Here is a 24,230-nt window from a genome sequence, read left to right as displayed (position 1 = left end):
GCTTAAGTTGACAAGGGAGGTTGGAGGTTCCAACCCCGCTAGACCAACTTAGCATATAGTTTTTCTAGCAAAGAAGAAATGGTTTGTAATTAGCACGGACGGTTAAAGTTAGGGCAGTCACATGTTGTTTGTTATGATATAGTTAATGGTTATGTGTAATGGTTCCACCTGCGATTAATACATATACAAATATGGTTGTCGGTTGTATAATGTTGGTTCCGGGGGTCGGGCAAGTCCACCGGGGTGGCCTGCCCACCCCATTTTTAATATACAATACATATCAATTTGTTGGGGTTTGGTTGGCCGGGTTTGACTGCTGACCAATTGCCCTTTATATATTTTTTTAATTCTTTTGATATAGAGCCAACTATACAAAAAATTTCCACCAGAAAATAAGGGATATTAGGCAAATTAAGTAGGCGACAAATTCATCTATTTCGGCTGCCAAATTCTATGCGCCAATATTCTGCCAATTTGTTGCCTTGTTAAGATTGTCACTTGTCCAAGTTTGACCTGAAATTTGACCAGCTATAACTTGAGCATACAAAATCGGATTTGAGCATCATTCACACCGTTGGAATTAGAGCGACAAGCACTATGATCTAGTCTTGGTTTTACTTCCATCTGAAGACTTTGATTTTTAAGTTATTTTCAAGGCCACTTGTATTTCTAGATCCTCCTGGATCATTGGGTGATTCTCCTCTCTAGTTGTTTCTTCTATCCCTTTACGTCTATTTTGTTATTGTCAATATCATTCATCTCTGCTTTGATACGTTTAGTATAGAATGCACTGTGCTAGAAAAAGAGTCGTGATGGCAAATGATGTAACTTTGTTTCTGTTTGATCATTAGAATTTTTAGACTTACAAAAAAAATACTTAAATCATAAAATTATAGATCTCTTTTAATCTTCCAATAACTTAATATGTCTGGACGCAATTATTATACATTTATGATACAAGTTCAATTTAAAAATGAATTTGTAGAATTAACTTAAGTTATAAGATTATTTTCTTTTAACAATAATATAGTAAAGAATTAAATAATATATAAATTATAATGTAAAGAATTCTTTTTCTTTATATAAAATGTTAAATTGTTATATATATATATATATATATATATATATATATATATATATATATATATATATATAAGCCTAGATCCATCTTAATTCCAGATCTACCAAGCATCAATAAAGATCAAATCTCTTGAGTTGTAAACCACTTCTAGAGTGAAAAGAGATTTAATCCCTGTCGATGTTTGGTAGACCCGAAGTTAAGATGGATTTAGGATAGCCTAGTTATTAATTATTGTAGAAATTTTATAGGAATTGCAACTGCTCAAGATTTCAAACTGAAAAACAAGAGACACAATTCTACTCTACTAATTTGCGGAATGAAAACTACAATTTAGAACAACATGCATAGACACACAATAAGAAAAACCACAAATACACAATGATTTCTAGGGGAACCCCTTCAAGCCTCTTTGCATTAATCAATTGAATAGAGAAACTATTACAATTGCTAGCTCCAACTTTGAGCTCAACCTACAAAAGAATAATTGTTCTCTCTGCTCAATGAGAAACTTTGGCCAACACTTAGCCAATTATTTGCTCACCAAGCCTCCTATTTCCTTGCGCAAATCCTGAGGAAATTAGCCCCTAAAAGATAGGAATTTCCTCCAAATTGATTGCACAATTCCCAAGGATTGATCTCTTGACTCATGCAACACTTGTACACTCAAAACTAGTCTACAATTGATGTTACACTGCCTTGTCATCTCCACTTTAGTTGAGGAACTTGAATTCCTTGCATGCACTAGCTATTTTGGGTTGATTGATTAGTTAACTGATATATCTCTGAGTTAGATTGTTGTCCCACTGCACAACTGACTCTATCAATAGTTAGAGGTCAGTTAACTACATACAAATGAAAATAACTCATCTGGATTACTAAAATTTAGCAACCACACATGCATAACTGAACTCAAGCCCTCTAACTCGAATTTACTAAGCTAACTGAGTGATAAGATCCAAGTCACACTAGTTAACTACCTCAAAGTTGTCACGTTAATATGAAAATCCGATTTACTCAATTTGACTAAGGCTAAAGTGAAATTGAGCCTTTCTTGCTACATTTTTCAACAATTATAATTATAAATTAAATTAAATTAAATTTTAGCTTGATTTTTATTTTCATGTAATTGACTAAGTAAAAATGATTAATAGGACATGAAGAACATGGCATTACAACATCTCTTCCATATTAGGCTGGAAAGTGCCTCTTGGTACAAAAAGTGAGATTCAATATTATTAGAAAATATATAATTTTCTTGAAAATAATAATTTTAAGTATGATGTTACATTAAAATTATTTTTTAATATGAAAGTAAGATCTAAAATGATCTGATTGATTAAGAGTTCATATTCCTTATATGTACGAAAACCCAAAACCTAGAGAACTTTGAAACAAGTTTACTACATGAATTATTTTGTGTGGGAGGGTTTTCTTTCAATAACAAAGATGAGTTACTATAGATTTGTGAATAACTAGTAACAAGTATCATGATAAATTAGCACAACCACATTAAAGGTGGTTGATATACATTCATCTAAACTATATAATATACTAACCATAACCCATAGCCTTTCATAGAATATATAGGTTATAATTTGTAAATATCTCATTTATTTTTATGTAATATTATTGTAAAAAATAACTTTTGCCACTTTGACCTTCAGATTATCCATTCATAAAATTACCATTACATATTTATTAATATAGTTAATACAAAACTTTGTAGGTTTTCCCATTAACTATTACCAGAAACAAAAATCATAGTTTCCTTTATCAGATTTCATTCATTCAATATTGACATAAAATGATCCTCACTTTCTAGCAACTAGGCAAATGGCATCTTGAAGTTCTTTGGCCCTCTTCCTCCTTTCTAATCACTCTCCTTCTTATGTCATTACCCCTATGATCACCCACTCTACATCCTTCGCCGTTATAAACTCATTATAGACTATCTTCATTTATTTCTTCACCTCCATTCCCACCTTTAGCTCTTTCGTCACCATATCAAGTTTTTAAATTGGTTTTAAGTTTTAATGCAAAGACCAAGACACCATGGGAACACTTGCATTGATGCTCTCTAATGTTAAATTCCACCTACAATGAATGAGTAAACTCAAAGAGAAAGGACACGTGTAGAGAATGGAACTCATTGCAGACTAAAAAAAGAGACACAAATAGAAAATGAAAAAAAAAAAAATCAAATTAAAACCATAAAGAAAATCAAATAAAACAACAAAGAAAATAAAAAACACATGTAAAGAATGAAACTCATTGCAAACTAAAAAAGAGACACAAAAAAAAATAATTTCAAATTAAAACCATAAAGAAAATAAAATAAAACAACAAAAAAAAATAAAAATTAACATCAAACTTCAAGATATGATCACTCTATTTTCACTATAAAAAAATATTCAATGTTTATTAAACACTCTCTTACATGTTATTTATTATTAAAAATACCTTTATTCTAAAAACCTTCATCCCACTCTTTTTTTTTTAATAATAATAATAATAATAAAACAAATTCCTCTTCCTTCCAATTTCAATCAAATTAAAGCCACAGTATTTTACTAATTAAACATCGTGTATATACCATATCCTCTCCATAGCATGTCTTTGCCATACTTTCATTAGATTGCTACTTAATCATGTATAGCCTCTCGAGCTTTCTTTAGGCATTACAATACCCTACCCTAACTAGAGTCGACCTCCCAAATAACCCTGTGATTTATAAGGATTAAGTATATGTTCATGGATAGGTTGATTCGCGTGTTATAAATATTTCATTTCATGTTATTCATTCCATATGTATGAGAGGAATGGAGGGAGGTGAGGATCTGGAAAGGCTACCAGGGCAGGTGATTGTCGACATTCTAAGCCGACTGTACGATGCTTCTGACTTAAGTCGCTGTAGATTGGCAAGCAGACATTTGCTTCAATTGTCTTCTCATGTTCACTCTATCAGATTTTACTGTACATATAGTCGATTTCTAAGGTCAAGGGCTGGGGATAAAATCACACCATTTAAGGGCACAGTGAAATCCATTCTGTCAAAACTCGTTCAAGTGCAGTCTGTGCGGTTCGACATGGAAGAATCGATGCAAAGACTTTCCTATGAAGAGGACGAAGGAGAACTAAGCGATTTCTGGTTAACCGACATCGATTTTGTGATGGAATGGATGCCACAAGTTGCTGGGTCGTTAAGGGAGCTCTGCATAACTGACTTCTGGCAGCAGTCCTGTTGGCGCTGCACCAACGTCCTGTCAGTCATTTCCAGATATTGTGAGTATCACATTGAAACCCTTGAAATCCTCCCCTTACAGTCGAATTTTGACACTCTTAATAAATCGAAATTGAAAATTTTATTTTATTTTATTTTGATACTTCGAGGTTAATAAACTCTTCTTATGTCAATATTTCTTGTTCCTACATAGAAAAGTAAAGCATTACATGCTTCTCATCCTGAACTTCAAACCATCTATTCAAATTAGTTCAACTTTATGTAAAGCATCACTTGCTTCTCATCCCGAACTTCAAATTATCTATTAAATTAGTTCAATTGGCCATGAAATGCATGTATGGTTTCTTTGAGCTGCTTGATATTACGAATAAATTAGGAATCCAACCATTTCGTAAGTTTAATTATCTTCTGTCCAACTGTTTGGTTAAAGTAGGTGGTAAACTACTTGAAAATTGCACAATTTTCAGTAATTTTATGAGAAATATTTTCATTTGACAGTGTCAAATCGTTTTCACTTGGTAGGTAGTTCCATGTTTTTTCTAAATATCCACCTTTCCACCATGCTTGGGAGGCCTTCGCTGGATAACAAGGACAAGACCTATGCTATCTTCCAATAATCACATTATATGCCAGATATATACCATCACCTGGCAGCTTTTTCCATTCATTATTTGTTTATTATTAACTTTTTTTTTTTGTATATCATCATTTAACAGCTAATCCCATGCTTTTTTAGACATCCACCTTTTACCATCACTTGGCAGCTAATTCCTTTCTTTTAAGGACATCCATCCTTTCACCGTTCTTGAGAGGCCTTGGCTGGATAACAAAGACAAGGCCTATGCAATCTTCCAATAATCACATTATATGCTAGATATATAACATCAAATCTAAGCATTTCAAATGGAATAATATATATCCCACAATTATCTTCTGTCCAACTATTTGCTTAAAGTAGGTGGGAAACTACTTGAAAAGTGCACAATTTCAGTAATTATGAGAAATATTTTCATTTGAGTGAAATCGTTTTAACATGGGAGCTAATTCTATATTTGTTTGTTTTTATAAAAGACATCCACCTTTTCACCATACTTGAGAGTCCTTCACCGATAAAAGGACAAGGCCATGCAATCTCCCAATAATCACATTATATGCTTGATATATATATCATCAAATTTAAGCATCTCAAATGAAATAGTATATGTCCCAACATATATTGGGATAATTAGGAGAGTCCACGGAGCTTAGGGAGCTTTGTGGAGACAGCCACTTATAATTATACATTTTCAATATCACATTGTTCTATCCACTTTTGTACATTATATTAGACTGCTTTTCCTTCACACTGGACTGTACTAAACATCGTTCAGCCACATTATGTATTGTTTGACACCAAAGTTGAACTTGATTCTGCATCGATGGGATGGATAGAGATGTTTTTCTCAGATTTGACTTTGCCTTTCTTTTAAGTTTTTCTATCACCGTTCCTGTCATCTTTTCCCAAATGTCTTTCTGTGCTACGATGATATTGTCGGTAAATGTTTTTATTAAGGAGTTTTCATTGAACCCATGTCAGCTCCATTTCAGGTTTTTCCTGTTCAGTTGAGTTGTCTGCTGGGCCTGCAAATTTTTCATGGGCCATGACTGACATTTTTACAGATATTTTATATCTTGGGAGCTAACATTGCTTCCCTTAGGATCTTTTTATAAATGTACGTCCTTTTAACTTCATTCTCGTCTGTTTATTGCCAAACCAGTCTCCGTGACTCCATTGACATTTTTTATGGGCAGATAACTGCTTTGTTATGTCAGCTTCGCAAACATTTTCACTATTAGTTATCTTTTTTGGTTTCCTGCAAGCATTTTCTGGGCCATTCAACTAACATTCTCTATGAATGGGGAATTTCAGGCAAGGCTTTGTGCTCATTGGAGTTGAGGAATGCATGGCTCTCTGTTGAAGGATTGCAAAAGATGTCCATGCTCACTAGCTTGACTCTGGAATTTATTCGACTAAATGATGAATCACTTACCATGATTAATGAATGCTTTCCTGCATTGGAAGTTCTTCATTTGATTAATGTTGGGGGGCTCAAAGATCCTGGCATTTGTTTGCCGCAACTCAGAGTTTGTCATTGGACTGTCTCGAATTCACCAGTGTCCCTCATCTTAGATGCTTGTAAACTATTTGAATTAAAATTGGAATGCTGCTGTCCAAAGAGCTTGATTATTAGGGCACCTTTGTTGGCATGTCTTCGCCTTTCAATGGAGAGGCCAGGGGAGTTGTTTAAGGCAGAGGATATGGCAAACTTGAGATCGCTTGCAGTAAATTCTTTTGAGCTAAGCAGTCTCATAGAGTTTCTTTCAGGAAAAGATTTTGTTGAGAAGCTACTGCTGGAGCAGCCGATTTTGACCTTTGATGAAGATGGACATTGGCATGGAATTCAGAAAAAGCCATCAAACATGCCCAGTTTTGAACAGTTAGGAAGGGATTTTCCTCTATTAAACACCCTTATAATTGGACCAGGTGCTTGGTATACTTTTGAACATAGCTTGGACAGAATGGGAGACAGCAGTTACGGTTCTAGATGGAAGTTTTTGAAGAGACTGGTTGTACATGTGGTTATATTAAGAGTGGAAAATACATGCACAGTAATTAGCAAATTGATAGGTCTTTGCCCTATGCTATTTGAAGTTGAATTTTTTATGCATCCAGACAGCAAAACTGATGCCCAAACTCTTCTAATTTCCAAGATTCAGAATGAGTTTCCTCATTTAAGATGGAAGTGGAAAGTCTGGAGGAAGAGCTTACATGGGTTTTGAAGATGATTCCGTGCTCACTCTCTGTACTGAGGATGCATGATAGCTAATGCTGTGCTTTCCATTAATAGTTTCATCGTTCCTTATGTGCTCTAAACACAGGCCAAACTGGAAACGGTAAGTTCGGCCGGTTTGATCTTAAAAGGATGACGGACCATCCTTTGAACTGGTTCGACCACCAAACTGGCCAGTTAAACCAGTTCTGCACTGAACCAACTTGGGCCTACCTGTGGAATGAAACAAAATAATAGCAAGAATACTAGCAAGAAAACCAAAAGTTCCCTCCCAAAACCCTTAAACAGTGATGTGCAAGAACCCTGCTCCCTGTTTGTCTCGCGCCTTTGTCATTGAGCATCTGCGAAAATTAGGACTTGTGGAGCTGTGCTGAAGAGTTGCTATTGAGGATAAGCTTGGAGATTGATTGACATTCTTTGTAGCTGTTTTTTTTTTTTTAGATATATATATTGTGCTTGGTGTTATTTTATTATACTCATTTACGTATATATTAATAAAATTTATATTTGATCTTTAATTTTATATATTAAAATCAATTTCTATATTTTTCATATATTTATATATTTTATTGAAAATTTTATACTATTGCTCTTGATGTATTAAACTCCTCCCTATGTATTGATGTGAAGTAACGGTAGTTTTAGTTATTTAAAAGTATAAATGTGTTTAAATTTTTTTTTAAACATGGAATGTGTTGAAAAAACATAAACTATCATAAAAACAATAAAAAATCATAAAAACAAACTTTTTTTTTTGTTACACGTTCATATAAATTATGATAAATAAATTTTATTAAGGTAATCTTTTATATGTGGGGATCTTATTGCAACTATGAACTTAAGTTGTAAGTTTAGATTTGCTATTAAGAGATAGAAATTGTAAATTCTAGATTTGTAATTAAGAGATTTAGGATGACTTTTTATGTTTTGGAATATTATTATGATAGTGAATTGAAATTAATATTTCCTCTTGAGAGGTCCATCTTTTATAATTTGTAAATGAGAAAAAATATATTTTTTAAGTTTTGTATTTTGGTTAGCTTTTAAAAACTAAACTGCAATTATAAGTTATTATAAAAAAAATGGTATGGTATTTAAAGAGATAAGAAAACTTATTTATAAGGTGAATAATGTTTTTACGAATTTAACTTCATTACATAGTGTAAGAGGTCATTGTGGGTCTTTAAGTTAGTATATTATTTTCAATAGATTTTTTTTTTTTAATTTTTTATACAATCTAATTTGAGCAATGTTATTAACATAAATTGCAAGTTTTTAAACTAAAACACTCTCACATAAATATGGTTATTAGGAGATTAAATAGTACAAATAACATTTAAAATTACCATATAAAATTGTGAAAATAAATTTTAGAAATAATATTTCAAATTAATTTGAGATTAAGAACATGTGCTTTCTTGTAAGAGGTAATTGGCTTAAATCCAAGGGGTATAATTTGTACACTTTTGTAGTCAAATTGTTTCACAGAGGTGGGTCCCTTGTCCCACCAACAAAGGGGTATCATTTATCAATTTGGTGTATGGCTTGACCATGACCTTAAAATTAAATTAATATTATATTTATGAAGAAATTAAATTTTACAAAAGATATGTAATAAATTAAATATTTTTGGTACTTTCCATTCAAAATAAAATTCACTAAAGGTAATGCAAGTTTTTGAAGAAAGTGAGATGTCTTATCAATAAAGGTATCAATAAGCAAAAATCAAACACAACCATGGAGTGTACCTCTCTTTGCAACAAATAAATAAAAAGAGTATAATATGAGTGTAGTAGAAAATCACTATGGCTTTAATTCAAACAATTTTATAATTATGATGATATGAGGACTATCTCTTTATATTTGGAACAAGTATTAATGCCCATATGACCTTCAATTTGGACACCAAACAAGAAACTTAACAATGAACTACTGCATTAGAAAACCACGCTTGCATAAACATAACTCATTGGCCACAAGAAAAAGAAGATGAATGTTGATGATGACTCAAAATGAACAACTAAACATGTTCCAAGATATTGCCCCAAGTTATTGCACAATTCCTTATTCATTCGTACCCACTATTGTAAACAATGTCATTGATATTAAGAGTGTAGCATTAGTTGGATTTCCACCCAAACCAAGTCTAAGAACCTTGGTGTCACTGCTGGGTGTAGTATGGGGTAGATTAATGGACCAACATTTAATGTCAATTTGGGGTTCTTGGACTTTGAGGCGCAACATTGAAAATGCCAGAGAAAGACTCAAATGACATGCAAAACAAAACCCTAATTTGTCCAAAAATTGCTCACACCTTAAGTTCTTACACTAGTCAGCCCTTGATCTGTTCTTGCAATAAAAAACAATCTTTAGAAATGAAACCATAAACACTAATCTTGCAATCTACCAACATTGAAAGAAAAACCTAATTATTAGTAATTAATGAGCAAACCCTAGCAATTGGTCAATCTAGAATACAAACCCTAATTATTGGCAAGTAAAGAGAAAACCCTAATTATTGAAATGCAAACCCTAGCTACTAATTGATTGAAAACTTGAGCATTTAATTATTAATTAACTAAGCAATTCAAAAGGAAAGAAAATCCCACACCGATTTACAACCACAAATACCCTCACACAAGACTCAATCAACCAAGCCTAATGGATTGTTGTTCACAATACTATTGAAAATTCGTTGTACGAGTCCAAATCTATTCTGTGATATACTAGTTTCAAAGCAAGTGCACTAACTTTATGAACACACTTCAAATAAGAAATGCTTTTACTCCAATCTAATGCTAACCTTCTCCAAACTTGCATATTATTTCCAGATCTTGACAAATTAATAAACTTACTTTCTTAGTGAAAAGACAGTCTTGGAAATGATTCAATAAAGAACACGCACAAGGGATTTATGTTAAAGAAAAATCTCTAAATCTTTTAGAATGGAAAACCACAAATGCATTTACAGAGACTCGAAATAAATCACAAAATTGTAATAATCAAAACCATTTGTTGTAGATCGATCCCTTGACTAAGGCCTGCACGACATAAGCATACATCAAAGGGACAAAATACAATGCGTTGAGTGGAGATTTCTTAGTTAAAAAGAACTTAAATCACAAGTCAACCAATGTTACACATATGCTTTGTTCTAGCTTTGCAAGAGTCACAGGTGAAAGAATGGAAATGTGTTAATATGCGTACAATATTTAATTTGATTCACACCCAATCTTCAAAAAAACTCAATATACCCTTTGTTAACAACCAAAAAACTTTAGATTCAAGACAAATCTGGAATGATTCCAAATTGCCTATGGCTTATGAACAAGATCCACTCAACGAATGGTCACAATAATGAACTACAAACACCATGCACATCATTAATGTTAAATTATGTAACTAGGTTCGAACTTTATAAATATGAATTGTACTATTGATTCTTGTATATTGTGAAAAGAAAGAAAAAATATTGTTGTTATTTTTGTAGCATGGGTTTCATGCTCATGGTCTTTTTATTTAGAGGTCAAGCACCCATTGAGTGTTTCTAGGGTTTGTCCTAGTGTTAAGAATTCAATAGAGTCATTGTCATATGAAGAAGACCCAATTGGGCACCTTCTAACATAAAAAGATATTTTTTGTATTCAAAAGTGTCAAAATACCTTCCAAGACCAAGTCGGCCTTGCAGCTAAGAAGTCATTCTCATTAGGGCATGTCATCCTCCTTGGAAGCATATATATATAAGAGGGAACTCAACCTTCTATGGACACTCACTTCTCATCATTTAAGCGAAGGAGAAGCAGAAGAAAGGCAAGCGAAAAAGGATAAAAGGATGAAGGACAAATTTCATGGATTATTTCTCTCTCTCTCTCTCACACATGCAAAAGGAAGGCTAGGGTTTTGTAGCTACAAGGTCGAAGTTTTGAAAGTTGCATAAAGAAGGTCAAAGAAAGGACTCTTAGGTCACCTACAAGCCCTAAAAGGAGAAGGAGCCCAATCGAAGATCAAAAGAAGCCTTGGAAGCCTTGAAATTGATCACATGTGTGGAAATAATCACTGTTGTAGGGGTCAAAAATTTCAGATTCGTATTAGAGGCTAAAATTTTGTAGTTTGGGGTCGAAGTTGTGCAGTTGGAAGAGATTTGACTGGGTTCGACTTGAATAAAGGAAGCACATCATCAATAAGGTTTGGCTTGGTCTTGGAAGGGTATTGGTATTGGTCTAGAGGTCTTGGAATTTATAAATTGAAGAATTTATAAGAAGAGAAGGGATTTGTGGGTTTTCCTCTCAAGTGGAGAGGTTTTGGCTGGCTCGCAACCTACATCCTTTGTTCTTGTGTATTGTTGATATTCTTGTTTTGGTTGTTGTTTGATGATAAGAACAACATAATAATAAGAGAAGAAGTTAATAATCAAGAAAAGTAAAAATACATCACAAACAATTATGAAGTTTAAGAGAAATCATCTTAATTTTAGCCCTTTAGATTTCTCAACATGGTATCAGAGCTAAGGTTGACTAAGGGCATGATGAAGATCACTACATCATTGAAGTAGTTTTTAATGGTGGCAAGTCATCTCAAGCAAGGCATCAAACCATTTTGGAATCTCCTATTTTCTATCAAGAATCATATGACCAAGACTTCTACAAAGGACAAATGGTTATTCTCAACACTTATAAGTATGTTTGAAGATGAAAATATATGGGTACTCAAGAGTGGAGCATCCAGAGATATGGCAGACGAGCACAAACAAGTAAAGACCTTATCAAAATCTTGCTACTCTATTGAACTTGGTGACAAGATGAGCTATCCTACAAGAGGAATTGGATCAACCTCGCTGGAGCTGGAGAATAGAGGAAACAGTGATCTCAACAACATTTTATTCGTACCAGTTTTTCAAAAGAATTTACTTTCTATTTCATGTCTAAAAGATAAGGGAGATAGAGTCACTTTCATAGATGGAAAGGTTGTGGTATGGGATAAAGACTCTAACATCAACAATGCAAAATTCAATAGGATTCATGAAGGAAGACTCTACAGGTTGTTGACACCTCTCTCTCAAGCATTGGTTCACATTGAGGTAAGTCCATGTGAATTTTGGCATGGAAGGTTTGGACACCTTCACTACAAAATCTTACCAACTCTAAATTCAATGGTAAATGACATCCATGAACTCAAGGAGGATCATGAAGGACTGAGCAAGGGATGTGCATTAGGTAAAAATGTTAAGAAACCATTTGGAAGCAATGCTTCAAGATCAAAAGAAATCTTGGATCTCATTCACTCTAATATCTGTGGTCCTATGTCTACAAAGTCTCTTGGAGATCATCTATATTATGTAACTTTCATCGATGACCACTCAAGGGAAACTTGGATCTATTCACTGAAGTCCAAGGATGAAGTATTAAAAAAAAATTCAAGAATTCAAAGCAGAAGCAAAAAATATTATAGAAAGAAGGATAAAGGTACTAAGATATGATAATGGAGGGGAATACACTTCAAAAGAGATCATAACTTTATGTAAGGAGGCTGGAATTAAGAGGGAGCTAATAGTTCCATATAATACAGAGAAAAATGGAGTCGCAGAATGAAAGAATCACTCGATTAAGGAAAGTGTTAGGGCCATGTTACATGATCAAGACTTGCCTAAATTTTTGTGGGGTGAAGCAACCAAAATTGTTGTCTACATTCAAAATCGAAGTCCTCACAAATCACTAGACAACATGACTCCTGAAGAAGCATTCATTGGGAAGAAACCAAGTGTAGACCATCTCTGAATATTTGGTTGTCCTGTCTACATTCACATTTCAAAAGATAAGAGAAAGAAGTTGGATCCTACAAGCATAAAGGGAATATTTGTTAGCTATAATAACACTTCAAAGGCATATAAGATCTACATAAAGGAAGGGCACCGAATAGAAGTAAGCCGAGATGTTATCTTTGATGAAAGTATTGCATTCAAGAAATCAAAGGACCTCCTAATTCAATACGATGATGAAGAACTTCCAATATTTGAAGAATGCACTAAGGAGGAAGAGGATTCAAATCATGAAGAAGGTCCCAATGAACCTGTGCAACAAGTCATCATCCCTGAAAGAAGAAAGAGACCTAATTGGTTGAAGTCTACTCTTCTAGATGTGAAAGGACATGGAGCAGCCAAAGGTACATTCAGGGAAAGTAAGAAGCCCAAAAGATATTCAAGGTATGCAGCCTATATGACAAAGTTAATCAAAGCAGAACCATCCACCTTTGAAGATGTTGTCAAACATCAAGAATGGAAAGATGATATTAATGAAGAATATCAATCATTAATGAAGAATGGAGTTTGGGAAATCATTCCTAGGCCTAAAGACAAATCTATGGCAACTTCCAAGCGGCTCTACAAGATCAAACATGCAAATGATGAAAGTATCAATAAATATAAGACAAGATTTGTGGCTAGTTGTTTCTCTCAACAAGAAGGCATCGATTATGAAGAGACATTTGCACCTACTGCTAGGTATACAATAATTTGATCATTGGTCTCTTTGGCAACGTCGATGGGATGGAACATCCATCAAATGGATGTCAAGACAACATTCCTGAATGGCACTATCATTGAAGAAATCTATATATAGCAACCCTTGGGATTTGAAGTGAATGATAGAGAGACTCATGTTTGTAGGCTACAGAAGGAACTTTATGGCCTTAAGCAAGCACCAAGGGCTTGTGATGCAAGGATGGACACATATGTAAAAGATTGGGCTTCTTAAAGAGTTTTGTTGATCCGAATCTCTATATCAAGGTTGTGAAGGATGAGCCCATAATCATTCTTTTATATGTGGATGATCTTCTCATGATAGGCGTGGAAGGTCATATTCAAGAGTGCAAAATGAAAGTAGCAACATAATTCGATATGAAGGATCTAGGGTTGATGCACTATTATTTGGGGTTGGAAGTTTGACAAAGACCTGATGAGATATATCTCGATCAAGGAAAGTATGTGGCTGAGATGATGAAAATGTTTGACATGATGGATTGCAAACCTATGACAATCCCTATGATCACAAATTTGAAGAGGCTAAGAAGTTCTAATTCAAGCCCTATGGATCTGACAAGGTATAGACAATCGGTTAGCTCTCTGATGTATTTGGTGAATACTCAACCAGACATTTGTTTCGCAGTGAATATTCTCTGTTAGTTCCAGGTAGAGCCCAACCATGACCATTGGATAGTAGCCAAGCATATATTGAGATATCTGCGAGGAACAATCCACTATCACCGGAAGTATGATAGAAAGAATGATGTCCACTTGATTGGATACACATATTTTGACTAGGGAGGCAGTGAGATGGATCAGAGAAGCACTACTGGAGGATGTTTTAGTTTGGGATCATCTATGATATCATGGATGATTAGAAAGCAAGAATCAATTTCTTTGAAAAGGAATGAGGCTGAATACATTGTAACCTGTGAACTAAGCAACGAATCTGTCTAATTGAGGAAGTTGTTGTCCGAATTGTTTGAAGGACCAATGGACCCTATAGTGATACATTGTGATAACACTAGTTGTATAAGGTTGTTTGAAGACCCATTGTTCCATGGAAAGACAAAGCACATAAATAACAAGTATCATTACATACGAAAGCTGGTGTAAGATAGAGTGTTGCAGCTACAATATATCTCCATCGATGCGCAGGTAGCTAGCATTTTGACAAAATCTCTTCCCAATAAGAAGCTTGAGTATTTGAGAGACAACCTTGGATTGGTTGATATATCCTCCCTAGTTGAGAGGGAGCGATATACACATCATTCTTGTCTTCACTTCGTGAAGAAAGAATGGAGGATTGGGTAAGTGTATGGTTTCCGATACCCTTTGAGGATGAGGCAGGGCATCTAATAGGTAAGATTAGTCGAAGAGGAAATTCCTTAAGGATGTGTTATTCTAAGATATGAATTGTCCTAAAAGGACATACCCTGGAGTAGCATGATCCGGATTATCCACAGTATCATGTTCAATCTGTCGACGTTTCAAACCCCAAAGGGGGTCCATCATCAGGACTAATTTTTAGAATATGATTGATAGTTCTTTGAGCGAAGAATCATGCGACCAGAGTATAAATAAACCTAAATCTTGATCAATTTTATATAAAGAAGCCGACCCTCATATATACATATGAATATTATAATAATCTTAGTTTAATTAATTAATTTTTATTTTTATTTTTATTTTTATTGTTTTACTTAATTGATTTTAATATGTAGATTATTAATCATTTTTATTCCCTTGATTCTATTATTATTATTTTTTTTTTTTTAACCTAAGAATCTAAAAATATCTTTTAATTAATATAATTAATTCATAAATTGTTTTAATTAATCAATTAATTAATTATAATTCTATCCATTGTTTTTGTTAATATTTTTATTTTATTTTAGTTAATTAATCCTAAGTATAAATAAAGAAACATTCTTGTTTAATTAATTCATTTAATTAGTTAATTAATTTTATTTTATTTGATTAATTAATTTAATTCATAATTTTGTTTAAACTTAATTGTTTAATTGATAAATAAGTAAATTTTTATTTTGATCAGTTAATTTACTTATTTATCAATTAAACAATTAGGGTTAATCAAAATTATGAATTAAATTAATTAATAAAATAAAATAAAATTAATTAACTAATTAATTGAATTAATTAAACACGAATGTTTCTTTATTTATTACTTAGGATTAATTAACTAAAATAAAATAAAAATAATAATAAAAACAATGGATAGAATTATAATTAATTAATTGATTAATTAAAACAATTTATGAATTAATTATATTAATTAAAAGATATTTTTAGATTCTTAGGTTAAAAATAATAATAATAATAATAATAATAGAATCAAGGGAATAAAAAGGATTAATAATCTACATATTAAAATCAATTAAGTAAAACAATTAAAATAAAAATAAAAATTAATTAATTAAACTAAAATTATTATAATATTCATATGTATATATGAGGGTCGGCTTCTTTATATAAAATTTATCAAGATTTAAGTTTATTTATACTCTGGTCACATGATTCTTCTCTCAAAGAACTATCAATCATATTCTAAAAATTAGTCCTGATGATGGACCCCCTTTGGGGTTTGAAACGTCGATAGATTGAACATGATACTGTGGATAATCCGGATCATGCTACTCCAAGGAAATATCCTGTGAACACCTGGGTGGGGTATGTGTCTTGAGAGACAATGATGATGGTATATATCAGTCATTGGTCTTGTCAACGTTGTGCTCTGATCTTGTGGAGAGATAGAGTTGTTAGTCAAGGCTTACTATGTGGCAATGTTGGTTGGTATGATGCAAAAAAATAAGTTGAAATGAGATGGTTTGCCAATCCGACTCTTCTTACGAGATCTCTTCAGTTTGAGAATGCCCATGTACCATTATGAATACCTATGTAGTTAGGAAGGAGCGTTGAAATATGTAACTAGGTTCGGCCTTCATAAATATGAAATGTACTCTTGATTCTTGTATATTGTAAAAAAAAAGAAAAAATATTATTGTTATTTTTGTAGCATGGGTTTCATGCTCAAGGTCTTTTTATTTAGAGGTCAAGCACCCGTTGAGTGCTTCTAGGGTTTGTCCTAGTTTCAAAAAGTCATTAGAGTCATTGCCATATGAAGAAGACCCAATTGGGCACATTGTAAGATGTCAAAAAAATTATTTTTGTATTTAAAAGTGTCAAAATACCTTCCAAGATCAAGTCGACCTTGCAGCTAAGAAGTCAACCTCATTAGGGCATGTCCTCCTCTTTGGAAGTCTATATATAGGACGAAACTCGATCTCCTATGGACACTCACTCACTTCTCATCATCTAAGCGAAGGAGAAGTAGAAGAAACACAAGCAAAGAAGGATATAAGGACGAAGAACAAATTTCTTGGGTTATTTCTCTCTCTCTCTCTCTCTCTCTCATGTGTGAAAGGAAGGCTAGGGTTTTGTAGTTGCAAGGTAAGAGTTTCGAAAGTTGCAGAAAGAAGGTCAAATAAGGGACTCTTAGGTCACCTACAAGCCCTAGAAGGAAAAGGAACCCAAGTGAAGGTCAAACGAAGCCTTGGAAGCTCTAAAATTGCTCACACATGTGGAAGCAGTAACTATTGTAGGGGCCAAAAATTTCAGACCTATAATAGAGGCCAAAATTCTGTAGCTGGGGGGCGAAGTTGTGTAGCTGGAAGAGATTCGACTAGGTTTGACTTGGATAAAGGAAGAACACCATCAAGAAGGTTTGGATTGGCCTTGGAAGGGTATTGGAATTGGTCTTGTTGCACACATTTTGTCAAAGTTCTAAGGAAGCAGAAGTGCCCAATTTTTTTAACATGATCAGGTCATATATCAACAATTTACACGTCATTGTAAACCTATTTTGCAAGTTATGTAATGTAAATGATCTTAGTAAAACCTTGATTCTATGTAACAACCTAGGTCAGCCTATAATTTTTATGACGAATTTCATCCTAGGAGGTTTTTTAACCTCCCTGACTACCCGTGTTTCTAAACATGACTAATCAAAAGAGTTTTTTTCCTTTAGCTTAAACCCCAAAGCTAGGGTGAAATTTATTGTCGAATTATTAAGTGAGTCCTAGTGTTTTTAGTCAAGTTTGATGTAAAATCGGTTTGGGAATAATTTAAGTTGGCTTGCTTAATTATTTTATTACAAATCCCCTAGTTTACTAGATCATATTGTGTCACAAATGAGTTATGTGTCTTGAGAGTCTAAGCCAAATGTATATTTCCTCTTTGTGTCTTGTAAATGTAAAATATTATGTATTAAAGGGTCGGAAAAAATATTAAATCCCCTCATGTGTAAATTAATTATTTTTTCTGGCAAAATAAAATTAAATCCTAAGTTAGAAAATTAATTAATTAGAGTCAAAATTAAATTATCTTAGGAAAATAAATTCTCCAATTGAAAAAATTCGTGGGTCTTAAAAGAGTCAGTTTTTAAAGGTCCTCCACCATGGAAATATTGTATATTTCAAGGAAATTTAGACCCTTGGACCTTGGTGGTTAAGTCAAAGTCAATTTTTTGAGGAAATTAGCTCAAAATAATAAATTTTGAGCTAATTAAAACGCAATTAAATGATAAATTCAAAAATTCGTCAAAAATTAAAAAATCAATGGCCAAGATTAAAAGATCTTGAAGTGTTTATCAACAGACAAGATTATTTTGACAAGAATCAAAAAAACTTGCCATTTTTCTTTCATTTGGAAGATTTATCTATATATATTAGAAATCAAAGAGACACCATATACATTGATAAATGGTTAATTATATAAACTGGGAACTAACGAAAATACTTCGAAGATGCATCCTGAAACATGTAAGAGAATCAATTATTGACAAAGCCCACAAAGGGGGAGTTGGAAGCCATTATCAAGGACACACGATTGCTCGGAAAATAATGCAAGATGGTCTCTGGTGGCCGACAATATTTTGTGATTGTCAATAACAGGTACAAAAATGTGATATATGCCAAAGAATATTTCGCCCCCTACCAAAATATCATATGCCATTACATTCTATAGTTCCATCGTTACCATTCAAAATATGGGCTATCGACTTCGTCGATTCGTTTCCTAAAAGAGCTAAACGAACAAGCGCAAAATACATCATAACTGCAGTTGAATATGTAACAAAGTGGGAAGAAGCAGAACCTGTAGCATCGTGCACTAAAGAAGTAGCAGATAAATTCATATACAAAAATATAGTGACACGTTTTGGCTGCCCCTTTGTCCTCATCAACGACAGGGTAACACATTTTTTAATCACATAACTGAATTATTAACAAAGAACTTGTTAGGATATTCCGACACATAGGAAATAGTTAAGTATAACTTGGTCTAGTGTAGAGTTAGGTAAAGTGTGTTTCTTTACTATGTACTTTTGTAACTTACAATTCGACGGTTATGACATGTTCTAGACATCAAGTGATCCGACGGTTCATTCTCTCCTCGGTATTAGCGACACTTAATCCAAGGCTTAAAATCCGATTGGTTCATGATCTCTATTTAAAAAGCATGGAGGGTCATTTGTAGGGTAACCATTCATGAGATAAGCTTATGTAAATTTTCATTCTTTTATTAATAAATTACCTGAAGTGGTCGCATTGGCTCAAGCCGTGGATTGTTTCCCTCTTTGAGGGTTTTAACCACGTCAAAAATACTGGTGTACTAATATTTGATCTATTTGTGAGCGGTGTCCTTTGGTTTTCTTTCTGAAGAACTTACCTTGTAAATTCCTACATGGTATCGGAGCTATTTGAGGGCCACATCTGTTGGTGATCCAAATCTGAAGCCAGTACAAATGCATCTGACTTTCGTTTCCTAGATCTACTATTTCTGACTACTTTCGGGCTGAGAGGACTGCTCTATTGTGTTAGGCGCATCTGTTTCAGTGAGGAACACCTTTCGTTTCACATGAAAAGGTTTCTGGTATCCCTAGCTACGTCATTTTTAAGATTTGGAGCTATACAGTCTTTATTTGCAGTTCTAGTTATTCATCTCTCTGTTTATTTTGGTTTATTTAGCTCTCTATTTTTTATTACCAGATTTATACCTTTCATTTCTGTGTATGCTCTTTTCCCTACGACTCTGTGCGCTCTGGGCAAATTAGAAATAGAAAGGAAGGATTTTTCTCATGTGCATGCTCTTTTCTGGGTAATTTTTTTGTATGTCCATGTTGAGTTTTGTGGTTTTTGTTTTGTAGGAAAAATGGAGCTTTTTCAAGTAAACACACACCCCAAAGCTTCGGTGACTAAAAAAAAAAAACCCTTTCTTCTTTTCCAAAAATTACTAGCTTTTTAAACTAGTTCACTTGGTCCAAAGTTATTTTATGAGAATAGAGGTTTCAAGTTCAAGTCTTTCTTTTTATTGAGTTACTTTTTCAAAAAGCACATGTAACTTATGTTTTAAAGTTACTTTATGTAAAAGTGTTCTCACCCATTATAAAAAGTGAGTCACTTATAATTCTAAAGTCTCTTTATTTTTTATTTAAGTTACAATTTAGTGGGTAGCTCATAAAGTACCATTGTAAAAATGACTTTCACTTATTTATAAAAGTGAGTTACATAATTTTTTTAAAGTGAGCTAATTAGATTAATGTTGGAAAGGGGGCGGATTTTTTTTAAATATAACATTATCATTCATTTCCGCACATTCACGCATTTCATCGACATCTTCAACAACTTTTTTTCAAAAAGCCATAACTTCTTCATCCGAAAGCTGTTTTCAAAGCCGTTTTTTTTTTAATCAACCTAATTTTTCAAGATCTTTAAATTGGAACACTTTGTTTTAGCATCTACAGCTTCAGTTTCTGTTAAAATGGAAAGTCCATGCCAAGTTATTTTTGACAACACCCACTACTTCCAATGGTGGTCCTACATTGTGGATTTACTTAGAAGTAAAGGTCTTTACAGAATAGCTTCAGGCCAAGAAACCAAACCTCAAGATGAAGATAATGCAGCGAAATGGGAAAATAGGCAAGATCAAGCACGTGGGTTGATAGGGATGTCTATTTCTCAAGACCTTAGATTCCATATCGCAGAACTTGATACTTCTAATGAAGTAATGAAACAACTCACTAAAGTTTTTGGAATTAAAAAAGAAATTAGAGCCCATCAACTTGAAAATGAGTTTCTTACATTGGACCCCAATAATTTTTCTTCTATTGAAGATTTTTTGTCCAAGTTCAAGACCCTTAGACTTTTCTTGGAAGGTGTTAATGTTAAGAAAGAAGATGGTAGCCTTATCTATTCCATTCTTACTAAGTTGGGACCAGCCTACTCTGTATTTGTTTCCACCTTCCATTCTACTAGAGAAGCCTTTATTTCTCAAGGACACGACTACAAGTCCCCCTCTTTTGATGCCTTTTGTGATTCTTTAATAAGAGAACAAAAAAAATCTCTTATATCTTAGTCTTCTTATTCTTGAAAACTCTTCTAAGAAAGCCTTAGCCGCCCAACAACAACCAAATTTAAAGAATCCTAAGAAGAAGTATCCTAAAAAGAATGGTCCTAAACCAAACAAGGGTCCTAAGAAATTTCAATGTCAAAATGAAAAATCATTTCAACAAAGTGATAAGGCGAATAAAAACAAAGGGAAGAAGACTGATAGATGTGGCACCACTTTTGTAATCGAGATGGCCACTTAGAATCCAAATGCTTTAAGAGGATGGAGGCCTTGGAAGCAACAATGAAGAAGCATAACATCCATTTGGAGCACTATTCAACTTCAACTTCATCTTCAAGAATAACACTTTCTGCATGTGGTTGTCAAGCATCTCGGTCTGGTTATGCACTAAATGTATCTTTTTCTTCTCATTTTCATGAGTGGCTTATTGATTTTGGAGCTTCTTATCACATGGCAAAAAACAAAGCCATGTTTTCTTCTTTAAATGATTGTAACACCAAAAATATATATGTTGGTGATGATAGATCTCTTAGTGTTGTAGGGACTGGAACTGTTCATCTAGACAATGGTCAATTTAATAATGTATTATGTGTTCCAACCTTATCCTGCAACTTTCTATCTGTATATCAGATAAATCATTCAAGTGTAGGTAAAATCGTTGAATTTTCACCTCACGATGTTGTAATTAAGGACCTAAGAGATCCTAGACAAATTTTAGCTACTGGCATTGCTGATGATTCTACAAGGTTGTATAAGTTTAACAACTTTGGGTCATCAAATCTTCCCTCGGTATTTGTTGCTCATAATGATGAAGTGAGCAAACTTTGGCATGAACGATTTGGTCACTTAAACTATCGCTCCCTTCAAAACCTATGCAAAGAAAATATGGTGACAAGTCTTCCAATGGCATCTTGCAGAGATGGTGTTTGTTCTGGATGTGTACTTAGAAAACATCATCGGGATAGTTTTGAAAAATGTGCCTCTTGGCATACCTCAGCCCCCTTACAGCTTGTGCATAGTGATTTATGTGATCCACTTCCAGTTGCTTCATTCTCTGGCTACAAGTATTTCTTAACTTTCATTGATGATTTCTCCAGACGCACTTGGGTATACTTCTTAAAAATCAAGAGTGAAGTATTTAATATGTTCTTGGCCTTTAAGGCCTTTGTTGAAAAACAATCTGGACATCAAATTCTCAAGCTAAGATCTGATAATGGAGGAGAATATGTTAACAACAAATTCATCAACTTTTGCACTGAGAATGGAATTCAAATGCAACATACTGTTCCATATACTCCACAACAAAATGGTGTAGCTGAAAGGAAGAATCGCACCTTAAAGGAAAGGGCTAATTGTATGCTTCAATCTAAAGGACTTAGTCTTAATTTTTGGGCAGAAGAAATTAACTGTGCAAATTACATAATAAATCGCACTCCTACTAAGGTTTTAAAGAATATCACTCCAGAAGAAGCATGGAGCTCAATTAAACCAGATGTAAGTCACTTTTGTGTTTTTGGAAGTGAAGCATGGGCCCATATTTCAAATGAGAAGCATAAAGCTTTAGAACCTAAGAGGGAAAAATGTATTTTTGTTGGATATTCTGAAGATGTCAAAGGATAAAGACTTAATCCACTTGAGTCCAAAAATGTTATCATTAGAAGAGATGTAAAGTTTGCTGAAAATATATTGGCCTACGAGCCTAGTTAGGCAGATGTGCCACCTCTCTCTATCCCTTCTACTTATGAAAGTATTTCTTCTTTAGATGATGACAACGAGGATGACAATCCTCCTCCACCTTCTCAGGATCCTCCTTCAACTCCTCAGCTTCCAAAATGGGTCCGTGCTACTCGAGATGCAACAGGTGCTCTTGCCGGTGATCCTACAAATCAGTGACGTACACGTTCTCAGTTCGATAGAGCCTCTTCTTTACCAGCTCAAGCTTCAACGAATTGTGATCCTGACACCTTTGTAGAAGCTTCAAGCCATCCAGATTAGGACGTAGCTATGAATGAAGAATATCGTTCATTATTGGCAAATGATACATGGGATCTTGTTCCTCTTCCAAAGGGACGAAAACTTGTTAGATGCAAATGGGTTTACGAAACCAAGTATGGATCAGATGGAAAAGTTGATAAACATAATGCTTGTCTTGTTGCTAAGGGTTTATTACAAGTTGAAGGCATTGACTATATTGAAACCTTCTCCCCTATTGCCAAAATGAACTCTATCTGCCTTGTTCTTTTCCTTGCTGCCTCTTTCAAATGGGAAGTCCATCAGATGGATGTTAAATCTGCCTTCTTGCATGATGATTTACATGAAGAAATATATATGGAACAACCTATTGGATTTATACAAACAGACTCTAGCCTTGTATGTCGGCGTAAGAAATCCCTTTATGGTCTCAAGCAAGCCCCTCAGGCTTGGTATGCCAAAATGGATAACTTTCTTTTAGAAATTGACTTTTCTAGGTGTCATTCTGACAATACTGTCTACACCAAGAAAGTGGGCAAGTCTCTTATCATTCTTGTTCTTTATGTTGATGATCTTATCCTTACTGGTAGTGATCCCAACCTTATAAACCATGTGAAGTCCAACCTTAAACAAAAGTTTGAAATGACAGACTTAAGACACTTGCATTATTTTCTTGGTCTTTAGGTCTTGCAATCCAAGGAAGGTATTTCCCTTTCCCAGTCCAAGTATGCCTATGATCTTCTACACCATTTTCACATGGTAGACTGTAAGCCAACCCCTTCTCCCTTTCAGTCTGGAGCCAAAATTTCAGTCACTTGTACTTCCCTTGAAGTTGATGCTACCTTATACCGTCAACTTGTGCGAAAACTTTTGTATCTGACCCATACTCGTCCTGACATTTCCTTTTCTGTTGGTCTTATTGCTCGGTTTATGCAAAACCCACATGAGAGTCATTGGAAAGCAGCTAAAATAATACTTCGTTATGTTCGAGGTATAGTTCAGTTTGGGATTCATTACAATGTAGAAGCATCTCCTCTATTGGTTGGTTTCAATGATTCCGATTGGGCTGGTGACCCTGATGATCGGAAGTCTACCGCAGGTTATGTGTTCACTTTTGGTTTAGAACCTATTACATGGGCTTGCAAGAAACAAAGTGCCATT

The 24,230-nt window shown here is 33.9% G+C and overlaps 1 protein-coding gene across 1 annotated transcript; it reads left to right on the top strand.

Moving 5' to 3' along the window:
- Nucleotides 1-3,733: 3,733 nt before the first annotated feature.
- On the top strand, nucleotides 3,734-7,676 carry LOC149257056 (F-box/RNI-like superfamily protein). Its single transcript, XM_089413563.1, has 2 exons — nucleotides 3,734-4,363; nucleotides 6,232-7,676. The coding sequence occupies exons 1-2, from the start codon at nucleotides 3,892-3,894 to the stop codon at nucleotides 7,140-7,142; spliced, it is 1,383 nt and encodes a 460-aa protein (XP_089269689.1). The 5' UTR covers nucleotides 3,734-3,891; the 3' UTR covers nucleotides 7,143-7,676.
- The last annotated feature ends 16,554 nt before the right edge of the window (nucleotides 7,677-24,230 follow it).

The sequence above is a fragment of the Pinus tabuliformis genome, chromosome 6 (assembly GCF_031772625.1).
Source record: "Pinus tabuliformis cultivar Carrire ecotype Pingquan chromosome 6, CPIR1, whole genome shotgun sequence".
NCBI lineage: Eukaryota > Viridiplantae > Streptophyta > Pinopsida > Pinales > Pinaceae > Pinus > Pinus tabuliformis.
Note: the sequence above shows the minus strand (reverse complement) of the source record. Positions and strands in the feature narration are given on the sequence as shown.

Bases quoted from the DNA above. Each gene is read 5' to 3' on its own strand.
- LOC149257056 (XM_089413563.1), top strand. From the start codon at position 3,892: ATGAGAGGAATGGAGGGAGGTGAGGATCTGGAAAGGCTACCAGGGCAG. The intron at 4,364-6,231 runs GTGAGTATCACA...GGGGAATTTCAG, and splicing joins GTCAGTCATTTCCAGATATT to GCAAGGCTTTGTGCTCATTG.